At 38.5% G+C, this 20,023-nt stretch overlaps 2 protein-coding genes across 4 annotated transcripts in view; one reads left to right on the top strand and one right to left on the bottom strand.

Annotated features, from left to right (window-relative positions):
- The window catches only part of LOC128698731 (replication factor C subunit 4-like), a 74,634-nt gene extending 64,467 nt beyond the window's left edge, over nt 1-10,167 (top strand). Inside the window, exon 11 of the mRNA XM_070085043.1 lies at nt 10,016-10,167. Coding sequence (XP_069941144.1) covers nt 10,016-10,111 — 96 coding nt within the window. The 3' untranslated portion in view covers nt 10,112-10,167. The remainder of the gene's footprint in view (nt 1-10,015) is intronic.
- Nucleotides 10,168-16,381: 6,214 nt separating this feature from the next.
- Nucleotides 16,382-20,023, bottom strand: part of SA1 (stromal antigen) — a 219,519-nt gene continuing 215,877 nt past the window's right edge. For all 3 annotated transcript variants that reach the window (XM_070084815.1, XM_070084818.1, XM_070084817.1), the window contains exon 25: nt 16,382-18,354. In XM_070084815.1, coding sequence (XP_069940916.1) covers nt 18,319-18,354 — 36 coding nt within the window. In that variant the 3' untranslated portion in view covers nt 16,382-18,318. The remainder of the gene's footprint in view (nt 18,355-20,023) is intronic.

Below are 20,023 nucleotides of genomic sequence, written 5' to 3'. Positions count from 1 at the left end.
TGTGAGTGTGGTGAAAGTGTTGAATGATGATGAAAGTATTTTCTTTTTGGGGATTTTCTTTCTTTTTTGGGTCACCTTGCCTCGGTGGGAGACGGCCGACTTGAAAAAAAAAATATATATATATATAATGGACCCCCGCATAACGATCACCTCCCAATGCGACCAATTATGTAAGTGTATTTATGTAAGTGCGTTTATACGTGTATGTTTGGGGGTCTGAAATGGACTAATCTACTTCTCAATATACATTATGGGAACAAATTCGGTCAGTACTGGCACCTGAACATATTCCTGGAATGAAAAAATATCGTTAACCGGGGGTCCACTGTATATATATATTCTTTCTTTCAACACACCGACTGTATCCCACCGAGGCGGGGTGGCCCAAAAGGAAAAATGAAAGTTTCTCCTTTTACATTTAGTAATACATAGAGGAGAAGGGGGTTACTAGCCCCTTGCTTCCGGCATTTTAGTCGCCTCTTACAACACGCATGGCTTACGGAGGAAGAATTCTGTTCCACTTCCCCATGGAGGTAAGAGGAAATAAACAAGAACAAGAACTAGAAAGAAAATAGAAGAAAATCCAGAGGGGTGTGTGTGTATATATATGCTTGGACATGTATGTGTAGTGTGACCTAAGTGCAAGTAGAAGTAGCAAGACATACCTGAAATCTTGCATGTTTATGAGACAGACAAAAGACACCAGCAATCTTACCATCATGTAAAACAATTACAGGTTTTCGTTGTACACTCGCTTGGCAGGATGGTAGTACCTCCCTGGGTGGTTGCTGTTTACCAACCTACTACCTAGGATATATATATATATATATATATATATATATATATATATATATATATATATATATATACACACACACACACAGAAAACAACCACTCTGAAAGAATAGAGAAATTCCAAGCTCTTTCGTGACTACTCACATTATCAAGGAACTATGATAATGTGAGTAGTCACGAAAGCGCTTGGAATTTCTCTATTCTTTCAGAGTGGTTGTTTTGCATATTTTGAAATCACCTGTTTACTGTGATCTTATTGCATATATATATATATATATATATATATATATATATATATATATATATATATATATATATATATATATATATATATATATATATATATATATATATATATATATATATATATATATATATATATATATATATATATATATATATATATATATATATATATATATATATATATATATATATATATATATATATATATATATATATATATATATATATATATATATATATATATATATATATATATATATATATATATATATATATATATATATATATATATATATATATATATATATATATATATATATATATATATATATATATATATATATATATATATATTTTCTCAACAAGTCAGCCGTCTCCCACCGAGGCAGGGTGACCCAAAAAAGAAAGAAAATCCCCAAAAAGAAAATACTTTCATCATCATTCAACACTTTCACCACACTCGCACATTATCACTGTTTTTGCAGAGGTGCTCAGAATACAACAGTTTAGAAGCATACACATATAAAGACACACAACATATCCCTCCAAACTGCCAATATCCCAAACCCCTCCTTTAAAGTGCAGGCATTGTACTTACCATTTCCAGGACTCAAGTCCGACTATATGAAAATAACCGGTTTCCCTGAATCCCTTCACTAAATATTACCCTGCTCACACTCCAACAGATCGTCAGGTCCCAAGTATCATTCGTCTCCATTCACTCCTATCTAACACGCTCATGCACGCTTGCTGGAAGTCCAAGCCCCTTGCTCACAAAACCTCCTTTACCCCCTCTTTCCAACCCTTTCGAGGACGACCCCTACCCCTCCTTCCTTCCCCTATAGATTTATATGCTTTCCATGTCATTCTACTTTGATCCATTCTCTCTAAATGACCAAACCACCTCAACAACCCCTCTTCTGCCCTCTGACTAATGCTTTTATTAACTCCACACCTTCTCCTAATTTCCACACTCCGAATTTTCTGCATAATATTTACACCACACATTGCCCTTAGACAGGACATCTCCACTGCCTCCAACCGTCTCCTCGCTGCTGCATTTACCACCCAAGCTTCACATCCATATAAGAGTGTTGGTACTACTATACTTTCATACATTCCCTTCTTTGCCTCCATAGATAACGTTTTTTGACTCCACATATACCTCAACGCACCACTCACCTTTTTTCCCTCATCAATTCTATGATTAACCTCATCCTTCATAAACCCATCCGCCGACAAGTCAACTCCCAAGTATCTGAAAACATTCACTTCTTCCATACTCCTCCTCCCCAATTTGATATCCAATTTTTCTTATATATATATATATATATATATATATATATATATTTTTTTTTTTTTATTATCACACCGGCCGATTCCCACCAAGGCAGGGTGGCCCGAAAAAGAAAAACTTTCACCATCATTCACTCCATCACTGTCTTGCCAGAAGGGTGCTTTACACTACAGTTTTTAAACTGCAACATTAACACCCCTCCTTCAGAGTGCAGGCACTGTACTTCCCATCTCCAGGACTCAAGTCCGGCCTGCCGGTTTCCCTGAATCCCTTCATAAATGTTACTTTGCTCACACTCCAACAGCACGTCAAGTATTAAAAAACCATTTGTCTCCATTCACTCCTATCAAACACGCTCAAGCATGCCTGCTGGAAGTCCAAGCCCCTCGCACACAAAACCTCCTTTACCCCCTCCCTCCAACCCTTCCTAGGCCGACCCCTACCCCGCCTTCCTTCCACTACAGACTGATACACTCTTGAAGTCATTCTGTTTCGCTCCATTCTCTCTACATGTCCGAACCACCTCAACAACCCTTCCTCAGCCCTCTGGACAACAGTTTTGGTAATCCCGCACCTCCTCCTAACTTCCAAACTACGAATTCTCTGCATTATATTCACACCACACATTGCCCTCAGACATGACATCTCCACTGCCTCCAGCCTTCTCCTCGCTGCAACATTCATCACCCACGCTTCACACCCATATAAGAGCGTTGGTAAAACTATACTCTCATACATTCCCCTCTTTGCCTCCAAGGACAAAGTTCTTTGTCTCCACAGACTCCTAAGTGCACCACTCACTCTTTTTCCCTCATCAATTCTATGATTCACCTCATCTTTCATAGACCCATCCGCTGACACGTCCACTCCCAAATATCTGAATACGTTCACCTCCTCCATACTCTCTCCCTCCAATCTGATATTCAATCTTTCATCACCTAATCTTTTTGTTATCCTCATAACCTTACTCTTTCCTGTATTCACCTTTAATTTTCTTCTTTTGCACACCCTACCAAATTCATCCACCAATCTCTGCAACTTCTCTTCAGAATCTCCCAAGAGCACAGTGTCATCAGCAAAGAGCAGCTGTGACAACTCCCACTTTGTGTGTGATTCTTTATCTTTTAACTCCACGCCTCTTGCCAAGACCCTCGCATTTACTTCTCTTACAACCCCATCTATAAATATATTAAACAACCACGGTGACATCACACATCCTTGTCTAAGGCCTACTTTTACTGGGAAAAAATTTCCCTCTTTCCTACATACTCTAACTTGAGCCTCACTATCCTCGTAAAAACTCTTCACTGCTTTCAGTAACCTACCTCCTACACCATACACTTGCAACATCTGCCACATTGCCCCCCTATCCACCCTGTCATACGCCTTTTCCAAATCCATAAATGCCACAAAGACCTCTTTAGCCTTATCTAAATACTGTTCACTTATATGTTTCACTGTAAACACCTGGTCCACACACCCCCTACCTTTCCTAAAGCCTCCTTGTTCATCTGCTATCCTATTCTCCGTCTTACTCTTAATTCTTTCAATTATAACTCTACCATACACTTTACCAGGTACACTCAACAGACTTATCCCCCTATAATTTTTGCACTCTCTTTTATCCCCTATGCCTTTATACAAAGGAACTATGCATGCTCTCTGCCAATCCCTAGGTACCTTACCCTCTTCCATACATTTATTAAACAATTGCACCAACCACTCCAAAACTATATCCCCACCTGCTTTTAACATTTCTATCTTTATCCCATCAATCCCGGCTGCTTTACCCCCTTTCATTTTACCTACTGCCTCACGAACTTCCCCCACACTCACAACTGGCTCTTCCTCACTCCTACAAGATGTTATTCCTCCTTGCCCTATACACGAAATCACAGCTTCCCTATCTTCATCAACATTTAACAATTCCTCAAAATATTCCTTCCATCTTCCCAATACCTCTAACTCTCCATTTAATAACTCTCCTCTCCTATTTTTAACTGACAAATCCATTTGTTCTCTAGGCTTTCTTAACTTGTTAATCTCACTCCAAAACTTTTTCTTATTTTCAACAAAATTTGTTGATAACATCTCACCCACTCTCTCATTTGCTCTCTTTTTACATTGCTTCACCACTCTCTTAACCTCTCTCTTTTTCTCCATATACTCTTCCCTCCTTGCATCACTTCTACTTTGTAAAAACTTCTCATATGCTAACTTTTTCTCCCTTACTACTCTCTTTACATCATCATTCCACCAATCGCTCCTCTTCCCTCCTGCACCCACTTTCCTGTAACCACAAACTTCTGCTGAACACTCTAACACTACATTTTTAAACCTACCCCATACCTCTTCGACCCCATTGCCTATGCTCTCATTAGCCCATCTATCCTCCAATAGCTGTTTATATCTTACCCTAACTGCCTCCTCTTTTAGTTTATAAACCTTCACCTCTCTCTTCCCTGATGCTTCTATTCTCCTTGTATCCCATCTATCTTTTACTCTCAGTGTAGCTACAACTAGAAAGTGATCTGATATATCTGTGGCCCCTCTATAAACATGTACATCCTGAAGTCTACTCAACAGTCTTTTATCTACCAATACATAATCCAACAAACTACTGTCATTTCGCCCTACATCATATCGTGTATACTTATTTATCCTCTTTTTCTTAAAATATGTATTACCTATAACTAAACCCCTTTCTATACAAAGTTCAATCAAAGGGCTCCCATTATCATTTACACCTGGCACCCCAAACTTACCTACCACACCCTCTCTAAAAGTTTCTCCTACTTTAGCATTCAAGTCCCCTACCACAATTACTCTCTCACTTGGTTCAAAGGCTCCTATACATTCACTTAACATCTCCCAAAATCTCTCTCTCTCCTCTGCATTCCTCTCTTCTCCAGGTGCATACACGCTTATTATGACCCACTTCTCGCATCCAACCTTTACTTTAATCCACATAATTCTTGAATTTACACATTCATATTCTCTTTTCTCCTTCCATAACTGATCATTTAACATTACTGTATATATGTATATATGTATATATGTATATATATATATGTATATATGTATATGTATATATGTATATATGTATATATATATATATGTATATATATGCAATAAGATCACAGTAAACAGGTGATTTCAAAATATGCAAAACAACCACTCTGAGGAAATGGAGGGGTTCCAGGCGCTTTCGTGACTACTCACATTATCAAGGAACTATGAAAGTGATGATGGATGTGTCTATAAGATTCCTTGTAAAATTTGCGATAAAGTTTATTACGGTCAAACTGGTAAAAATCTCGAACTAAGATTAAAACAACATAAATATAGCATTAGAACTGGACAAGATTCCAATGCTCTATTTATTCATGTAAGAGATTTTAACCATCCAATTGATTTTCAAAAAGTTGAGAAAGTAGTATCTAGCAAGTCCATGGTCGACAGGAATATAATTGAATCTTGTTTCATAAAAAGCAGTTTTGACAATAATATGAATATTTCCTTTGGTTTATATAAATTAGATCCATTTATAATTAATAGAATTTGGGAAGAATTTAATAATACACTGGACAAATAATTTTTAAATTTTCTTGGGTAGAATAGTTTGGGGGTGAGTTGTGCAAAGGACCTATCCAAGTTGGCTCGCCGCGCGTCACGTGTTTAACCGTTGTGGGATCTGATAGTGAGGTGCTGGCCGGACCCCTTATATAGCTTCCTTGGATGCTTCACTTTCATAGTTCCTTGATAATGTGAGTAGTCACGAAAGCGCTTGGAATTTCTCTATTCTTTCAGAGTGGTTGTTTTGCATATATAATATATATATATATATATATATATATATATATATATATATATATATATATATATATATATATAGATATAAATAACAGGTAGTAGGTTGGTAGACAGCAACCGCCCAGGGAGGTATTACCGTCCTGCCAAGTGAGTGTAAAACGAAAGCCTGTAATTGTTTTACATGATTGTAGGATTACTGGTGTCCTTTTTTGTCTCATGGACATGCAAGATTTCAGGTATGTCTTGCTACTTCTACTTACACTTAGGTCACACTACACATACATGTACAAGCACATATATACACACCCCTCTGGGTTGTCTTCTATTTTCTTTCTAGTTCTTATTCTTGTTTATTTCTTATCTCCATGGGGAAGTGGAACAGAATTCTTCCTCCGTAAGCCATGTGTGTTTTAACAGACGACTAAAATGCCAGAAGCAAGGGGGCTAGTAACCTCTTCTCCTGTATATATTACTAAATGTAAAAGGAGAAACTTTCGTTTTTCCTTTTGGGCCACCCTGCCTCGGTGGGATACGGCCGGTGTGTTGAAAGAAAGATATATATATATATTCTTCTTTCTTCTTTCAACACACCGGCCGTATCCCACCGAGGCGGGGTGGCCCAAAAGGAAAAACGAAAGTTTCTCCTTTTACATTTAGTAATATATACAGAAGAGGTTACTAGCCCCTTGCTCCTGGCATTTTAGTCGCCTCTTACAACATGCATGGCTTACGGAGGAAGAATTCTGTTCCACTTCCCCATGGAGATAAGAGGAAATAAACAAGAATAAGAACTAGAAAGAAAATAGAAGAAAACCCAGAGGGGTGTGTATATATGTGCTGTAGATCTGCACAAAGTACCTTTAGGTTTGCTGTGAGTGGCAAATTTTGGCCTAGACATGAGAGAATGGGTGTGTGCAGCATGTATATAAAAAAAAACCTATGCAGTGCATAATTGGAACAACTAACCTCTGACTTTGTGTTTGGGTTAAAAATTAGCAATTTTAGGTCATTTTCTAGGATTTACATGGTTTTATTGGCTGTTTCTTGGTGTCAGTTGGAAAATAGACTAGTGAAATGGAGAAGATATTGGTCAGTTTCAGACAGGAAATCACTTGAAATGGGTCTCAATATGGTAGAATTTGTTAATTTTGGGCAGTTTTTCTAAGGAAAATTGCCCCCACTCCAATCTCTTACGAGTTTTTACTATAGTTATTGGTGCAGCCTAAACCATGACCACAATCAATCTTGGTTTATTAGAAACCATACCCCGGCCGGGATTGAACCCGCGGTCAGAGAGTCTCAAAACTCCAGACCGCCGCGTTAGCCACTAGACCAGCTAGCCACAATAAGATTCGTCCAACTAGGTATGTTTCTACACCATAGGAAGGTTAGCATAGGCACCACTGTGACCACATATGCAAGTTTGTGGTCACAGTGGTGCCTATGCTAACCTTCCTATGGTGTAGAAATATACCTAGTTGGACGAATCTTATTGTGGCTAGCTGGTCTAGTGGCAAACGCGACGGTCTGGAGTTTTGAGACTCTCTGACCGCGGGTTCAATCCCGGCCGGGGTATGGTTTGTTTGCAATCGTGTCATTACGATTTCGTGAGTCTTGGTTTATTAGCCTAGAAATGGGAAAAAATTTGTATATGTTCTTGCCTGTATGTGGTTGCAGAGGTCGAGTCTCAGCTCCTGGCCCTGCCTTTTTGCTGGTCGCTACTAGATTCACTCCTGACACAAGAGCCTCATTAAAAAGAGGTATAAAGCTATGTATAGATCTTGCCTTTACCACTTGACTCTCCAGGTTGTTTCATTTCCTGACCAAGGCTGAAGACACTTATATCCATGACTCATCTGAGTTATCAACTTCCAGCTGTGCCCTCATGTTCCTGTTTCCAGTCCCTTAAAGAATCTGTCCCTATTCACCCTGTCAATTCCTCAGTATTTTGTTTGCTGTTATATCACCCCTAGTCCTGACCTTGTCATCACACTGGGTTTTCATAACCTTTTCCCATAAGACATGCCCCTTAATTCCAGGACTAGTCTCGGCTGCAAACCTCTGTACATTTACCAATTTTTTTTAACATGCTTGAGCAGGTGTGGGTTCTATACTGGTGCTGTGTACTCCAGTGTGGGCCTGACATACACAGTGATGACACCTTACTTAGATATCTAAAAGGTAGTCTTAGATTTGCCAGACATACATTTGTTGCAGCAATTATTTGCATGTGTGTACTTTCCTATATGTGGTTGCAGGGGTCAAATCACTGCTCCTGGTCCCTCTTAGGTCCAGTCTCAGCTTCACAAGCTACCGAATGTGGACCTGTTATAAGAGAGGCCTGGGGGGGTTGGTGATTAATGAACAGGGGAGGCTGCTTTAGTGACTGGAATTTGGTTTTAAATTGAGGTATTGAAAATAAGTGTAAAAATTGGCCAAATTACTGACTTGTGTGCACTTGGTAGGGTAGTTCTGATGGTGTTCTTACCATATACAGTACTTGATCAGTTTACAGTAAGGAAGGCATACTAGCAAAATAGCCAGGAATTGGGTTGCTTCTTACACTGGATGTTGCTGTTGCGTAACATGCTCCCCAACTTCGCACCTGTGTAATTCAGTAAATAATGTGTTATGTAAAATTTGACTTGTGTTCTTGCCTTCAAAGAAGATTAACCTCTAGAAGATAAAATTATTATTTAAAACGGGGAAAGATATCTAGGTTACCATTACAGCAAACCCATTCCATGAAGTACACACAAACAAAATGACATTCAGAATATAGATCTATTCAGATCATTATTATTATTATAATCAAAAAGAAGCGCCAAGCCACAAGGGCTAGATCTATTCAGAAATTGTGCTAAACACAGAAGCCAAGACAATCTCTTGCCCACCCCTTCACAGAAACTCATTGTCCTACAGTGGCCCACTCTTATACTAATTTGTATGCCATCAAATTTGCTTTATATTTGTGATGCCTAATTTAAAATCTTTTCAGCATCAAGATTAATGAAAACCAGCTTTGTCCAGTGACATTGGAAAAATTATCAGAAAAGTGACGTGATCACTCCCGATAAAATGCACATTAGAGGGAGAAATTCAGAATTTTCAATGATATAACTGGTGACAAGGGCCACAGGCTAACAAGAGAGTATAAAGACATGTAAAACAGAGCAAGCTTTATTTAAATCAAGCTTTAGCTTTATCAGATCTACACTAAAGCTTAAATCTCAAATATACATTCAGATGTGGTGGTGGTATTATTAAAATCAAGGGGGAAGTGCTAAACCCGTAGGATTATACAGCACCTGTGGGGGAATGTATTCAGGTTTAATTCAGGGAACTGGAGCACAGATCCAATTCCCTGGATCAAAAAGCCCCACTCCAGCATCAAGGAACCTTCCTTGAGGGAAGTGATAGGAGGAAAGGTCATGTCATGTGGCAAAGATGGAAGAGCTCCTTGCCTGCATCAAGGCACCTCTCATAAGCAGTCCTGGATATTCCACTTTAGTGTATCATAGGATTATTATTATAATCAGGGACATGGGAGGTTCCTTGGTGTTGAAGGGACTTTTTTTTCCAAGGAATTGGAGCAGACCCTTTCTTGAACCTGATTGCCTGCTGCTCCTCCCTAGGTACTATATGACTACTACAGGTTTGTGCTCCTTTCATGAATAAAAATTCTTAAAAGGCAGCCAAGGAGTGAGTGGTAAATATTTTTTTCGAGGGTTGCCTTATCTTGGTAGAAAAAAAATGCGATGTTAAAACATGTTTAGGAATTGGGCTGTAATAGGTAATTTTTCCTATACAGTCAGTTCATAACGGTATAATTATTTAATGTGAAATTAATAATAATCTTTTCAGATATGTGATCATCGACTCTTGGAAGGTGGTGACGAGTTCCTGCAAGTGTTGGACCTCTGCTGCACCATCATGAAACAACTCTGTCACTCTACATAAAATCCCTGTAAAACAATGTCATGTGAATAAAGAATATTTTTTCTGTGTCTACTTGAGTTTGTGAGGTGTGGTCTTATTTTACCTTCAAACACTTGAGGTGAAATAACTGTCAAATTTCAAGTACACTGTACAGCCCAGTCAACTTGACACCCATACATACACCCGCACACATTTGCAACGAGACCAGTCCTGGAGCTAAAGGGCATGTCCGTCAAGGAGAGGTTAAGGGAAATCTACCTGTTGACACTGGAGGACAGGAGAGATAGAGGGGATATAATAACACATAAAACACCAAGAGGAATCAACAAGATTGACATTATTATTATAATCAAAAAGAAGCGCTAAGCCACAAGGGCTATACAGCGAACAAGATTGACAGACTGGACAGCAACAAGGGGGTCACAATTGGAAGTTGAAGACTTGGACGAGTCGCAGGGATGTTAGGAAGTATTTCTTCAGTTATCAGGAAGTGGAATAGTCTGGAAAGTGATTTAGTGGAGGCAGAATCCATACACAGCTTTAAGAGGTATGATAAAGCTCAGGGAGCATGACCTACTGAAGAGGCAGGACCAGGAGCTGTGACTCAACCCCTGCATCCACAAATACATACACTTGTCCACCACATCATACCCTACCCAAACTGTTTTTCTCCCCCATACAATCTACCCACCACAAACACCATCACTATCACATCCCCTCCCCACACAACCAAGGAGAAGAGACTGCTAAGTGGAAATACCTCAAAGGTGATGGGGCCAGACATCTCTGTGGGAGGGAGCAGAAGTGCTCTGTGTACCACTGACAACAATCTTTCAACACTTCTATTGAAACGGGGCTACTACATGAGATGTGGAAGACAGCCACTGTAGTGTGATCAGGAAAATATACAGCCTCTCCTTACTTAGCGACGTACTCGTTTACTGACACTTTGGACTTGTGATGGGCTCTCTGACCAGTATTCATACCTAATGTATATTAGAGCTGATTTCCTCTATTCCATTTATTTCAATATACAGTACACTACTGTATAAACATTTAAAAAAAAAATATACCAGAAATGTTATAAATGGTGCAAAGGTGACATTAAAACAATATCAAAGAAGGTCGACACAAATTCGCTACCATTATAGTATGCACCTCATTTAACAATGTGGTCTCAGGAACAGAACTTGGTCATTAAGTGAGGAAAGGCTGTACAGGAAATGTATGAAGTAAGGAATGACAGGGTGCCAAATAAGTAGGTTGCTTGGATACTGAAAACTTGAAGCCATGTAATGTAGCCCAGATGGATGTAGTCAACTTCACTCTGTAAAGAGGTGGATACTTGCTGAATGTCTATGCCAAAACAAGCAGTGGCAAAATCATCCATATAGTACAGTACTGTACAGGTAATAAGTACTGAGGTTTGACCATTTTAATAGTTAACAAACTGGGCTGTGCATTCAACAAGTGTGCTAAAAACACTTTGAATGCCTTCTGCTTGAACAAAATCTAGTAAAAAGTTAATGATCCAGGCATAAGCGTGAGGTGTCATAAAACCTCGAAAAAAGTGAGAGCTAGCCCCATTGGTTCAATGAGAAATGGACTTGGATGAGATATATTACCATGCACCATCATAAATAAGTTTTCTAGAAAAAAAAAAAATGCCACTGCAAACTGACGTTTGGCAAAGGCATTGCAAAAGTATGAGTCAAGATGAAGTAGAGGATCAATGGTGAAATGGCCTAGTCTAATTGAAACTGATGGAGAGATACAGGTACCACACTAGTCTCCCATTAACCATGTGTGTGTCAAAACATCAGTCTACTGTAGGCTGATACTCTGACAATACTGATGCATGATGAAGAGTGGTCAATGGAACATCATACAGTGGAACCTTGGTTTTCGTGATTAATCCATTTGAAAAATCTAACGAAAACCGAATCATATGAAAACTGAAGCAATATTTCCCACAAGAAATAATGTAAATCCAATTAATCCGTTCCAGACACCCAAAAGTATTAACAAAACTCATTTTATAGAGAATAACTAGATTTACATACAGAAAACAATTTTTTTTTTTTTTTTTTTTTTTTTTTTTTTCCAACAAGTCTGCCGTCTCCCACCGAGGCAGGGTGACCCAAAAAAGAAAATGCTTTCATCATCATTCAACACTTTCACCACACACATAATCACTGTTTTTGCAGAGGTGCTCAGAATACAACAGTTTAGAAGCATTACGTATAAAGATACACAACATATCCCTCCAAACTGCCAATATCCCAAACCCCTCCTTTAAAGTGCAGGCATTGTACTTCCCATTTCCAGGACTCAAGTCTGACTATATGAAAATAACTGGTTTCCCTGAATCCCTTCACTAAATATTACCCTGCTCACACTCCAACAGATCGTCAGGTCCCAAGTACCATTCATCTCCATTCACTCCTATCTAACACGCTCACGCACACTTGCTGGAAGTCCAAGCCCCTTGCCCACAAAAAGTCCTTTACCCCCTCTTTCCAACCCTTTCGAGGACGACCCCTACCTCGCCTTCCTTCCCCTATAGATTTATATGCTTTCCATGTCATTCTACTTTGATCCATTCTCTCTAAATGACCAAACCACCTCAACAACCCCTCTTCTGCCCTCTAATTCTTTTACTAACTCCACACCTTTTACTAATTTCCACACTCCGAATTTTCTGCATAATATTTACACCACACATTGCCCTTAGACAGGACATCTCCACTGCCTCCAACCGTCTCCTCGCTGCTGCATTTACCACCAAAGCTTCACACCCATATGAGTGTTGGTACTACTATACTTTCATACATTCCCTTCTTTGCCTCCATAGATAACGTTTTTTGACTCCACATATACCTCAATGCACCACTCACCTTTTTTCCCTCATCAATTCTATGATTAACCTCATCCTTCATAAATCCATCCGCAAACACGTCAACTCCCAAGTATCTGAAAACATTCACTTCTTCCATACTCCTCTTCCCCAATTTGATATCCAATTTTTCTTTATCTAAATCATTTGATACCCTCATCACCTTACTCTTTTCTATGTTCACTTTCAACTTTCTACCTTTACACACATTCCCAAACTCATTCACTAACCTTTGCAATTTTTCTTTAGAATCTCCCATAAGCACAGTATCATCAGCAAAAAGTAACTGTGTTAATTCCCATTTTGAATTTGATTCCCCATAATTTAATCTCACCCCTCTCCCGAACACCCTAGCATTTACTTCTTTTACAACCCCATCTATAAATATATTAAACAACCATGGTGACATTACACATCCCTGTTTAAGACCTACTTTTACCGGGAAGTATTCTCCCTCTCTTCTACACACCCTAACCTGAGCCTCACTATCCTCATAAAAACTCTTTACAGCATTTAGTAACTTACTACCTATTCCATATACTACTTGCAACATCTGCCACAATGCTCCCCTATCCACTCTATCATATGCCTTTTCTAAATCCATAAATGCAATAAAAACTTCCCTACCTTTATCTAAATACTGTTCACATATATGCTTCAATGTAAACACTTGATCTACACATCCCCTACCCACTCTGAAACCTCCTTGCTCATCTGCAATCCTACATTCTGTCTTACCTCTAATTCTTTCAATTATAACCCTACCGTACACTTTTCCTGGTATACTCCGTAAACTTATTCCTCTATAATTTTTACAATCTCTTTTGTCCCCTTTCCCTTTATATAAAGGGACTATACATGCTCTCCGCCAATCCCTAGGTACCTTCCCCTCTTTCATACATTTATTAAACAAAAGTACCAACCACTCCAACACTATATCCCCCCCTGCTTTTATCATTTCTGTCATGATCCCATCAGTTCCAGCTGCTTTACCCCCTTTCATACTACATAATGCCTCGCGTACCTCCCCCACACTTACATTCTGCTCTTCTTCACTCCTAAAAGATGGTATACCTCCCTGACCAGTGCATGAAATTACCGCCTCCCTTTCTTCCTCAACATTTAAAAGTTCCTCAAAATATTCTCGCCATCTACCTAATACCTCCCTCTCCCCATCAACTAACTCCCCTACTCTGTTTTTAACTGACAAATCCATACTTTCCCTAGGCTTTCTTAACTTGTTTAACTCACTCCAAAATTTTTTCTTATTTTCATTAAAATTTCTTGACAGTGCCTCTCCCACTCTATCATCTGCTCTCCTTTTGCACTCTCTCACCACTCTCTTCACCTTTCTTTTACTCTCCATATACTCTGCTCTACTTATAACACTTCTGCTTTGTAAAAAATGACTAATCAAATGGATAAATGAACATTTAACATCACTTAAACCTTTATTGAAGACTCGTTGGCATATGGAAGATGGTGATGAGGGGAGAGGGAGGAGAGTGAGGTTATTGTTTGGAAGGGGAATCTCCGACCATAAGGAATTCAGGTATCAAGGCCCTGTCTGGGGTTACTACCCTTCTTTGTCTTTTACTGGCACTAGGACCAGCTTGAGAATCACTGGACCCCTGTCGCACAAAAAATCTGTCCAGAGAGGTCTGTTTCTGGCGTCTCTGAGATTTGCCTAAAAAGGGACAAGGCTTGCAACAGCTTTGTTAGGGTGAATCTCCACAAAACTTTACAACTCGTTCCACTTTGCACATGTCCTTAATCACTGAAGGGCTGGTACTTGGAACTTTCTTTGACCCCATGGTGGCTTATTTGGCAGTCGCACTCAATAAACAAGCACAAAAAATAATGGATTATTAAGAAATGTTTGGGATGAATGCACAGAGTGATGCTCACTCAATGAGAAACAAAGGCAGACTGAGTCACGAATGCATGGGATGCTTTGTGTGGACACTTGATTCCAGGAAATGAGCGGTCGAGTCACGCTGGCAGGTGGACAAGTTTGGTACGAACCATTTTCAACTAAGAAAACCGACCGGATGTATGAAAACGGACAAAATTTCGATGAAAAAAGTCGTCGAAAACTGAATTGTACAAAAATTATGGCATACGAAAACCGAGGTTTGACTGTACAACTCAATGTTTAATTGAAGAGTTCTCAACTCTGTAGCCCTTAATCTATTATGGTGAAGTGATCTAGTGTCATAATCACTTCCATAACTTAGCAGTGATTATCAAATGGTACACAATACTGACAGGTTGGTAGATAAGACACATAGGCAACATTTAGGCAACTTTATTTCAAAACGTTTCGCCTACACAGTAGGCTTCTTCAATCGAGTACAGAAAGTAGGCAGAAGCAGTAGAGATGTGAAGACGATGTAATCAGTCCATCACCCTTGAAGTCGTAGATTTGAGGTTGTCAGTCTCTACTGAAGAAGCCTACTGTGTAGGCGAAATGTTTCGAAATAAAGTTGCCTATGTGTCTTGTCTACCAACTTAGCAGTGAATGTCTCAAATGATAATGACTTCCTATAAGAAAGGTCTATCTATGAATACTCATTAAGGAAATATAAGATAGTACATGCTAATTTTAAAGACTGTTTTTCTTATCCTAATCAGAGGTACAGTTGATGATTCCAGAAGTGACTGAATATCTTTACAAATGTACTTACCATATAAGTTGACTGTTCATGCCAAGTTGCTCATACAGGCATACCTCAATAATACGCGTGTTAGGGTCCAGTCCACCACCATAAAGCGAATCACAGCCTTTTCTTTTCACTTGCCAGTGCATATAAAAGCCTAAAAACACATTTACATTAAGTAAACAATAACAAAAGTAAAAATAATAAATAAAATCTGTTGGAAAATTTCCTAAAAACCATTTTAGAGCAAAGCAAGTGCTGAAAATAAACAAATATAGTATAACTGAAAAGTGCTGTATTAGTGAGTGCCGTATTAACGAGGTATGCCTGTACATGGCTGAGGTGAAAATAAGGCCACATCACATTACCGAGTGAAGTGATACCACTAGCCTACTGATGCTATCATGCTAGTACCATAACTTGTACTCCAGTTGCAAGTTTTATTTAATACTTACCTGTTTTATTTTGAAAAAAAAAAAAAATGGAAAAAATAAGATGCATTATTTCCTAATTTCCCCCTAATGGTCCATGTCATTCCACTCAGACATTGAATTTGACAGTCTGATGAAGTGCTGCTGCCTTTTTTTTTTTTTTTTTTTTTTTTTTTTTTTTTTTTTTTTTTTTTGAGAGAGGGGAAGGGGTTAAATTATTGGCCAAAAATAGGCCTAAACCTGAATTAACACTTCAAATTTTTAGGGGTACTTGATATACTGTACTAAAAATAAAAAATATAAATTTAATTTATTGCATTTTACTAGAATCTACAAAATGTATAAAAATCCAAAATAACTTCAGAATTATTTTTTTTCAATTCACAGCCTGGATAAAATTTTTCCACAAGCCAAAACTAAATTTGTTGAGGCAACTAAAAAAATATGATGATACATCAAATAAATAATATCTTTCATTTATAACAAAAATACTAACTAAATGTTAGGTGAAAGGACACAAGCGCAACTAATGTGACATTTTATTGCGGCAACATTTCGCACTCTAGGAGCTTGATCAAGCTGTTATGTAATGACTTGATAAAGCTCCTAGAGAGTGAAACATTGTCACAATAAAATGTCACATTAGTTGCAATTGTGTCCTTTTACCTAACATATTGTTGGTAACTACCTAAATTAATACTAACCAAATTTTAGCCTACTTAGGTTGGGTAGGATAAAGGTAAATTATATAAAAAATTTTTTACCAAGGTTAGATAATGCTGTTTAGGTTCAGTGCAAAAAAAAAAAAAAATTGTATCCTATACTAATTAACCAAAATATATACATGTATATCAAAAGCAAATGAACATTTTTTTTTTTTTTGACCAGTCGAGCTTGTTTGACTGACCTTACCTTACAACCCAAACAGGTGTTAAAAGAAACACAAAATAAAACTTCCCCCACACACCCATGCACACACACCCACCCACCTACCCCTCACACACAGCTATCAGGAAAGAGATGCCAGGATGGTAAAGAGTAATTAAAAGGGTTGTGCAAGGATTGGTATTAGGACCATTAGTATTTCTAGTTTAAGTGAATGACACTGATTCAGATATATCCCCATCTAATGATGATTTAAAACTAATGAGACTGAAAACAGAGGAGGACAGGGAAAGGCTTCAAGGGGATCTGGACAAATTGCAAGAGTGGTTAGATAAGTGGCTGCTTGAATTCAACCCCAGTAAATGCAAGGACATCACATCAACTGAATAACCTTTACAGCCTATGCCTGTCAGCAAATCTAAGAGTAGCCTTCAGGAATCTCAACAAAAAGTTATTCCGGGTAGTGCCAGAATGGAACCCACATCTGAAAAAGCATGTCAAGAAACAAGAGAAAGTGAAGAAGTATGCAACAAGTCTAGTTACTGAGCTATGAGGAGATGCTAATGGAAATGGACCTCACAACACTGGAGGACAGAAGAACACGGATAACATGACAAAATACTCAGAGGAATTAATAAGGTAGACAAGAGTAAGCTGTTTGAGAGACAAGAAAGAGGAACTCGGACACTGTTGGAAGTTACAGGTGCAGATGAGCCACAGGGATATTAGGCAGTATTTCTCCAGAGTAATCAGGAAGTGGAAATGATCTTGGTGAGGAACTGGAGGCAGGTATAATAGGGCCCATGTGGCTATGAGGGTGTGAATCTAAAGAGTGGAAAGTTAGGACAGGGACAAAATGTTTCAGAGATGGGACACAGCAACAAGGGGTCATAAATGGAAGTTGAAAAATTAGATGAGTCACAAGGTTATTAGGAAGTATTTCTTCAGTCAGAGTTGGCAGGAAGTGGAACAACCTGGAGAGTGATGTAGTAGAGGCAGAATCAATACCATTAAGAAAAGGTATGGTAAAGCTTTTGGAGCAGGGAGAGTGAACCTAGTAATGCTCAGCAAAGAGGCCAGGCCAGAAGCTGTGACTCAATCCCTGCAACCACAAATAGGTGAGTATACACACACACATACTGACCCATACATGCACCTACAAACCCACCCACCCAAAACAAAAAAATTCTGAATGAAATTAAATATTAAAAAAAAAGTAGACCCAAAAAAGTCATAGAATGAAACTGAATAAGCCCCAAAGAAAATAATGAGTTTTAAAGCAAATTAAATTTTTGGTAAGGTACATCACTTAATCCAGCTGTTGGATGCTGATGATTTTTTTTACTCCACTTTCAGCTATTGTACTTCATTAAAGTCTGGACTAACACCATCCTGAAAAGCATAAATCAATATAAGATTCTAATATTGGACATGTAAGCAAAGTCAAATAAAGTATAGTAATATATAACTTCAATTTCACATCCATCTTGCACACTGCAAACTCATTCATCAGAAACAAAGACTTCCTCACCCACTTAATGGGGAAATTATAAAACATACAATATTTTGCTGTTGAGGTGGTTTAGTCATTTAGAGAGAATGGAGCAAAGTGGAATGACTTGGAGAGCGTATAAATATGTAGAAGGAAGGCGGGGTTGGGGTCAGCCCCAAAAAGGTTGGAGGGAGGGGGTAAAATAGGTTTTGTAGGCAAGGGGCTTGGACTTCCAGCAAGCATGTGTGAGTGTGTTCGATAGGAGTGAATGAAGACAAATGGTTTTTTGGGACCTGATTAGCTATTGGAGTGTAAGCAGGGTAATATTTTGTGAAGGGATTCAGGGAAACGGTTAGCCGGGCTAAGTCCTGGAAATGGGAAGTACGTACAATGTCTGCACTTTAACCCTTTGAGGGTCGACAGGCCCTCTCCGAGACTCGTTCTCAGGGTCAGCCAAATTTAAAAAAAAAAAAAAAAAAAAAAAAAAAAAAAAAAATCTTATGAAAAGATAGAGAATCTTTTCCCGATCATAATGACACCAAAAGTATGAAATTTGATGGAAAACTTATGGAATTATGCTCTCGCAAAGTTAGCGGTCTCGACGATGTTTACGCACCAGAAATTTTGCCCACTTTGAGCCCCATTTTCGGCCAATTCCACTGTATTAGTCGACAAAAAACATGAATATTTCGCTAGAACTCCATTTTTTTCTATCGAATGAGTGCAAGAAACCACCCATTTACCAATTTCAACTATCCAGTACAGTGCTCAGAATTTAGCAATTTTGCCAATTTCACACAAATTTCAAAAGATGCCAATTTCCAAACAGGGTCCAGAATAAACAAGAAAGACATTCCTGGCACTAAAATAACATTTCGTCTATTCACTAGTCACGTCTCAAGGCCCCTCTTACATTCTTTTGCTTTCCACTTTGAATTTTTATTCTCACAAAAAATAGAAGATTTACTGTTATGGAGACTACTGCATTAGTGTAAAAAATGGTATAAATAATATTGGTGCACTTGCGAAAGAATATTCGACTCACCAGTTGACGTGTATTGAACACTTGGCATGATTTGTTTACATTTGAACTTTGGTAAAAATCGAACATTTCTGCTACTTTGAGCTCAATTTCAAGGTACTTTTCATTGTAAAACCAGTCAAAATCATCTCAATTTCTGTAATATGTTTTCCATTCTATAAAATGCACTGTGTGCTGCAGGATTTTTTTTATACTGTGCACACTGACCACATAGACCCATTCTTTCATATGTAGGCCTACCAGCTTTCTCCCACTAGATTTGAGGGCGCTAGAATTTAGGCGTGCTAGTACGTCAAAAACCCTGGGTCATAAGCCGTACTAGTACGGCCGAAACCCTCAAAGGGTTAAAGGAGTGGGTTTGGGATATTGGCAGTTTGGAGGGACGTCTAAGTTGTCTTGTCTGAGTGCCCCTGCAAAGACAGTGATTATGAGCAAGTGATGGTGAAAATTTTTTTCTTTCTTTTTGGGTCACCCTGCCTCAGTGGGCAACGGCTGTGTTAAAAAAAAAAAATTAGTGGGGTGGGGAG

This window comes from Cherax quadricarinatus, chromosome 14 (genome assembly GCF_038502225.1).
Source record: "Cherax quadricarinatus isolate ZL_2023a chromosome 14, ASM3850222v1, whole genome shotgun sequence".
NCBI lineage: Eukaryota > Metazoa > Arthropoda > Malacostraca > Decapoda > Parastacidae > Cherax > Cherax quadricarinatus.
Note: the sequence above shows the minus strand (reverse complement) of the source record. Positions and strands in the feature narration are given on the sequence as shown.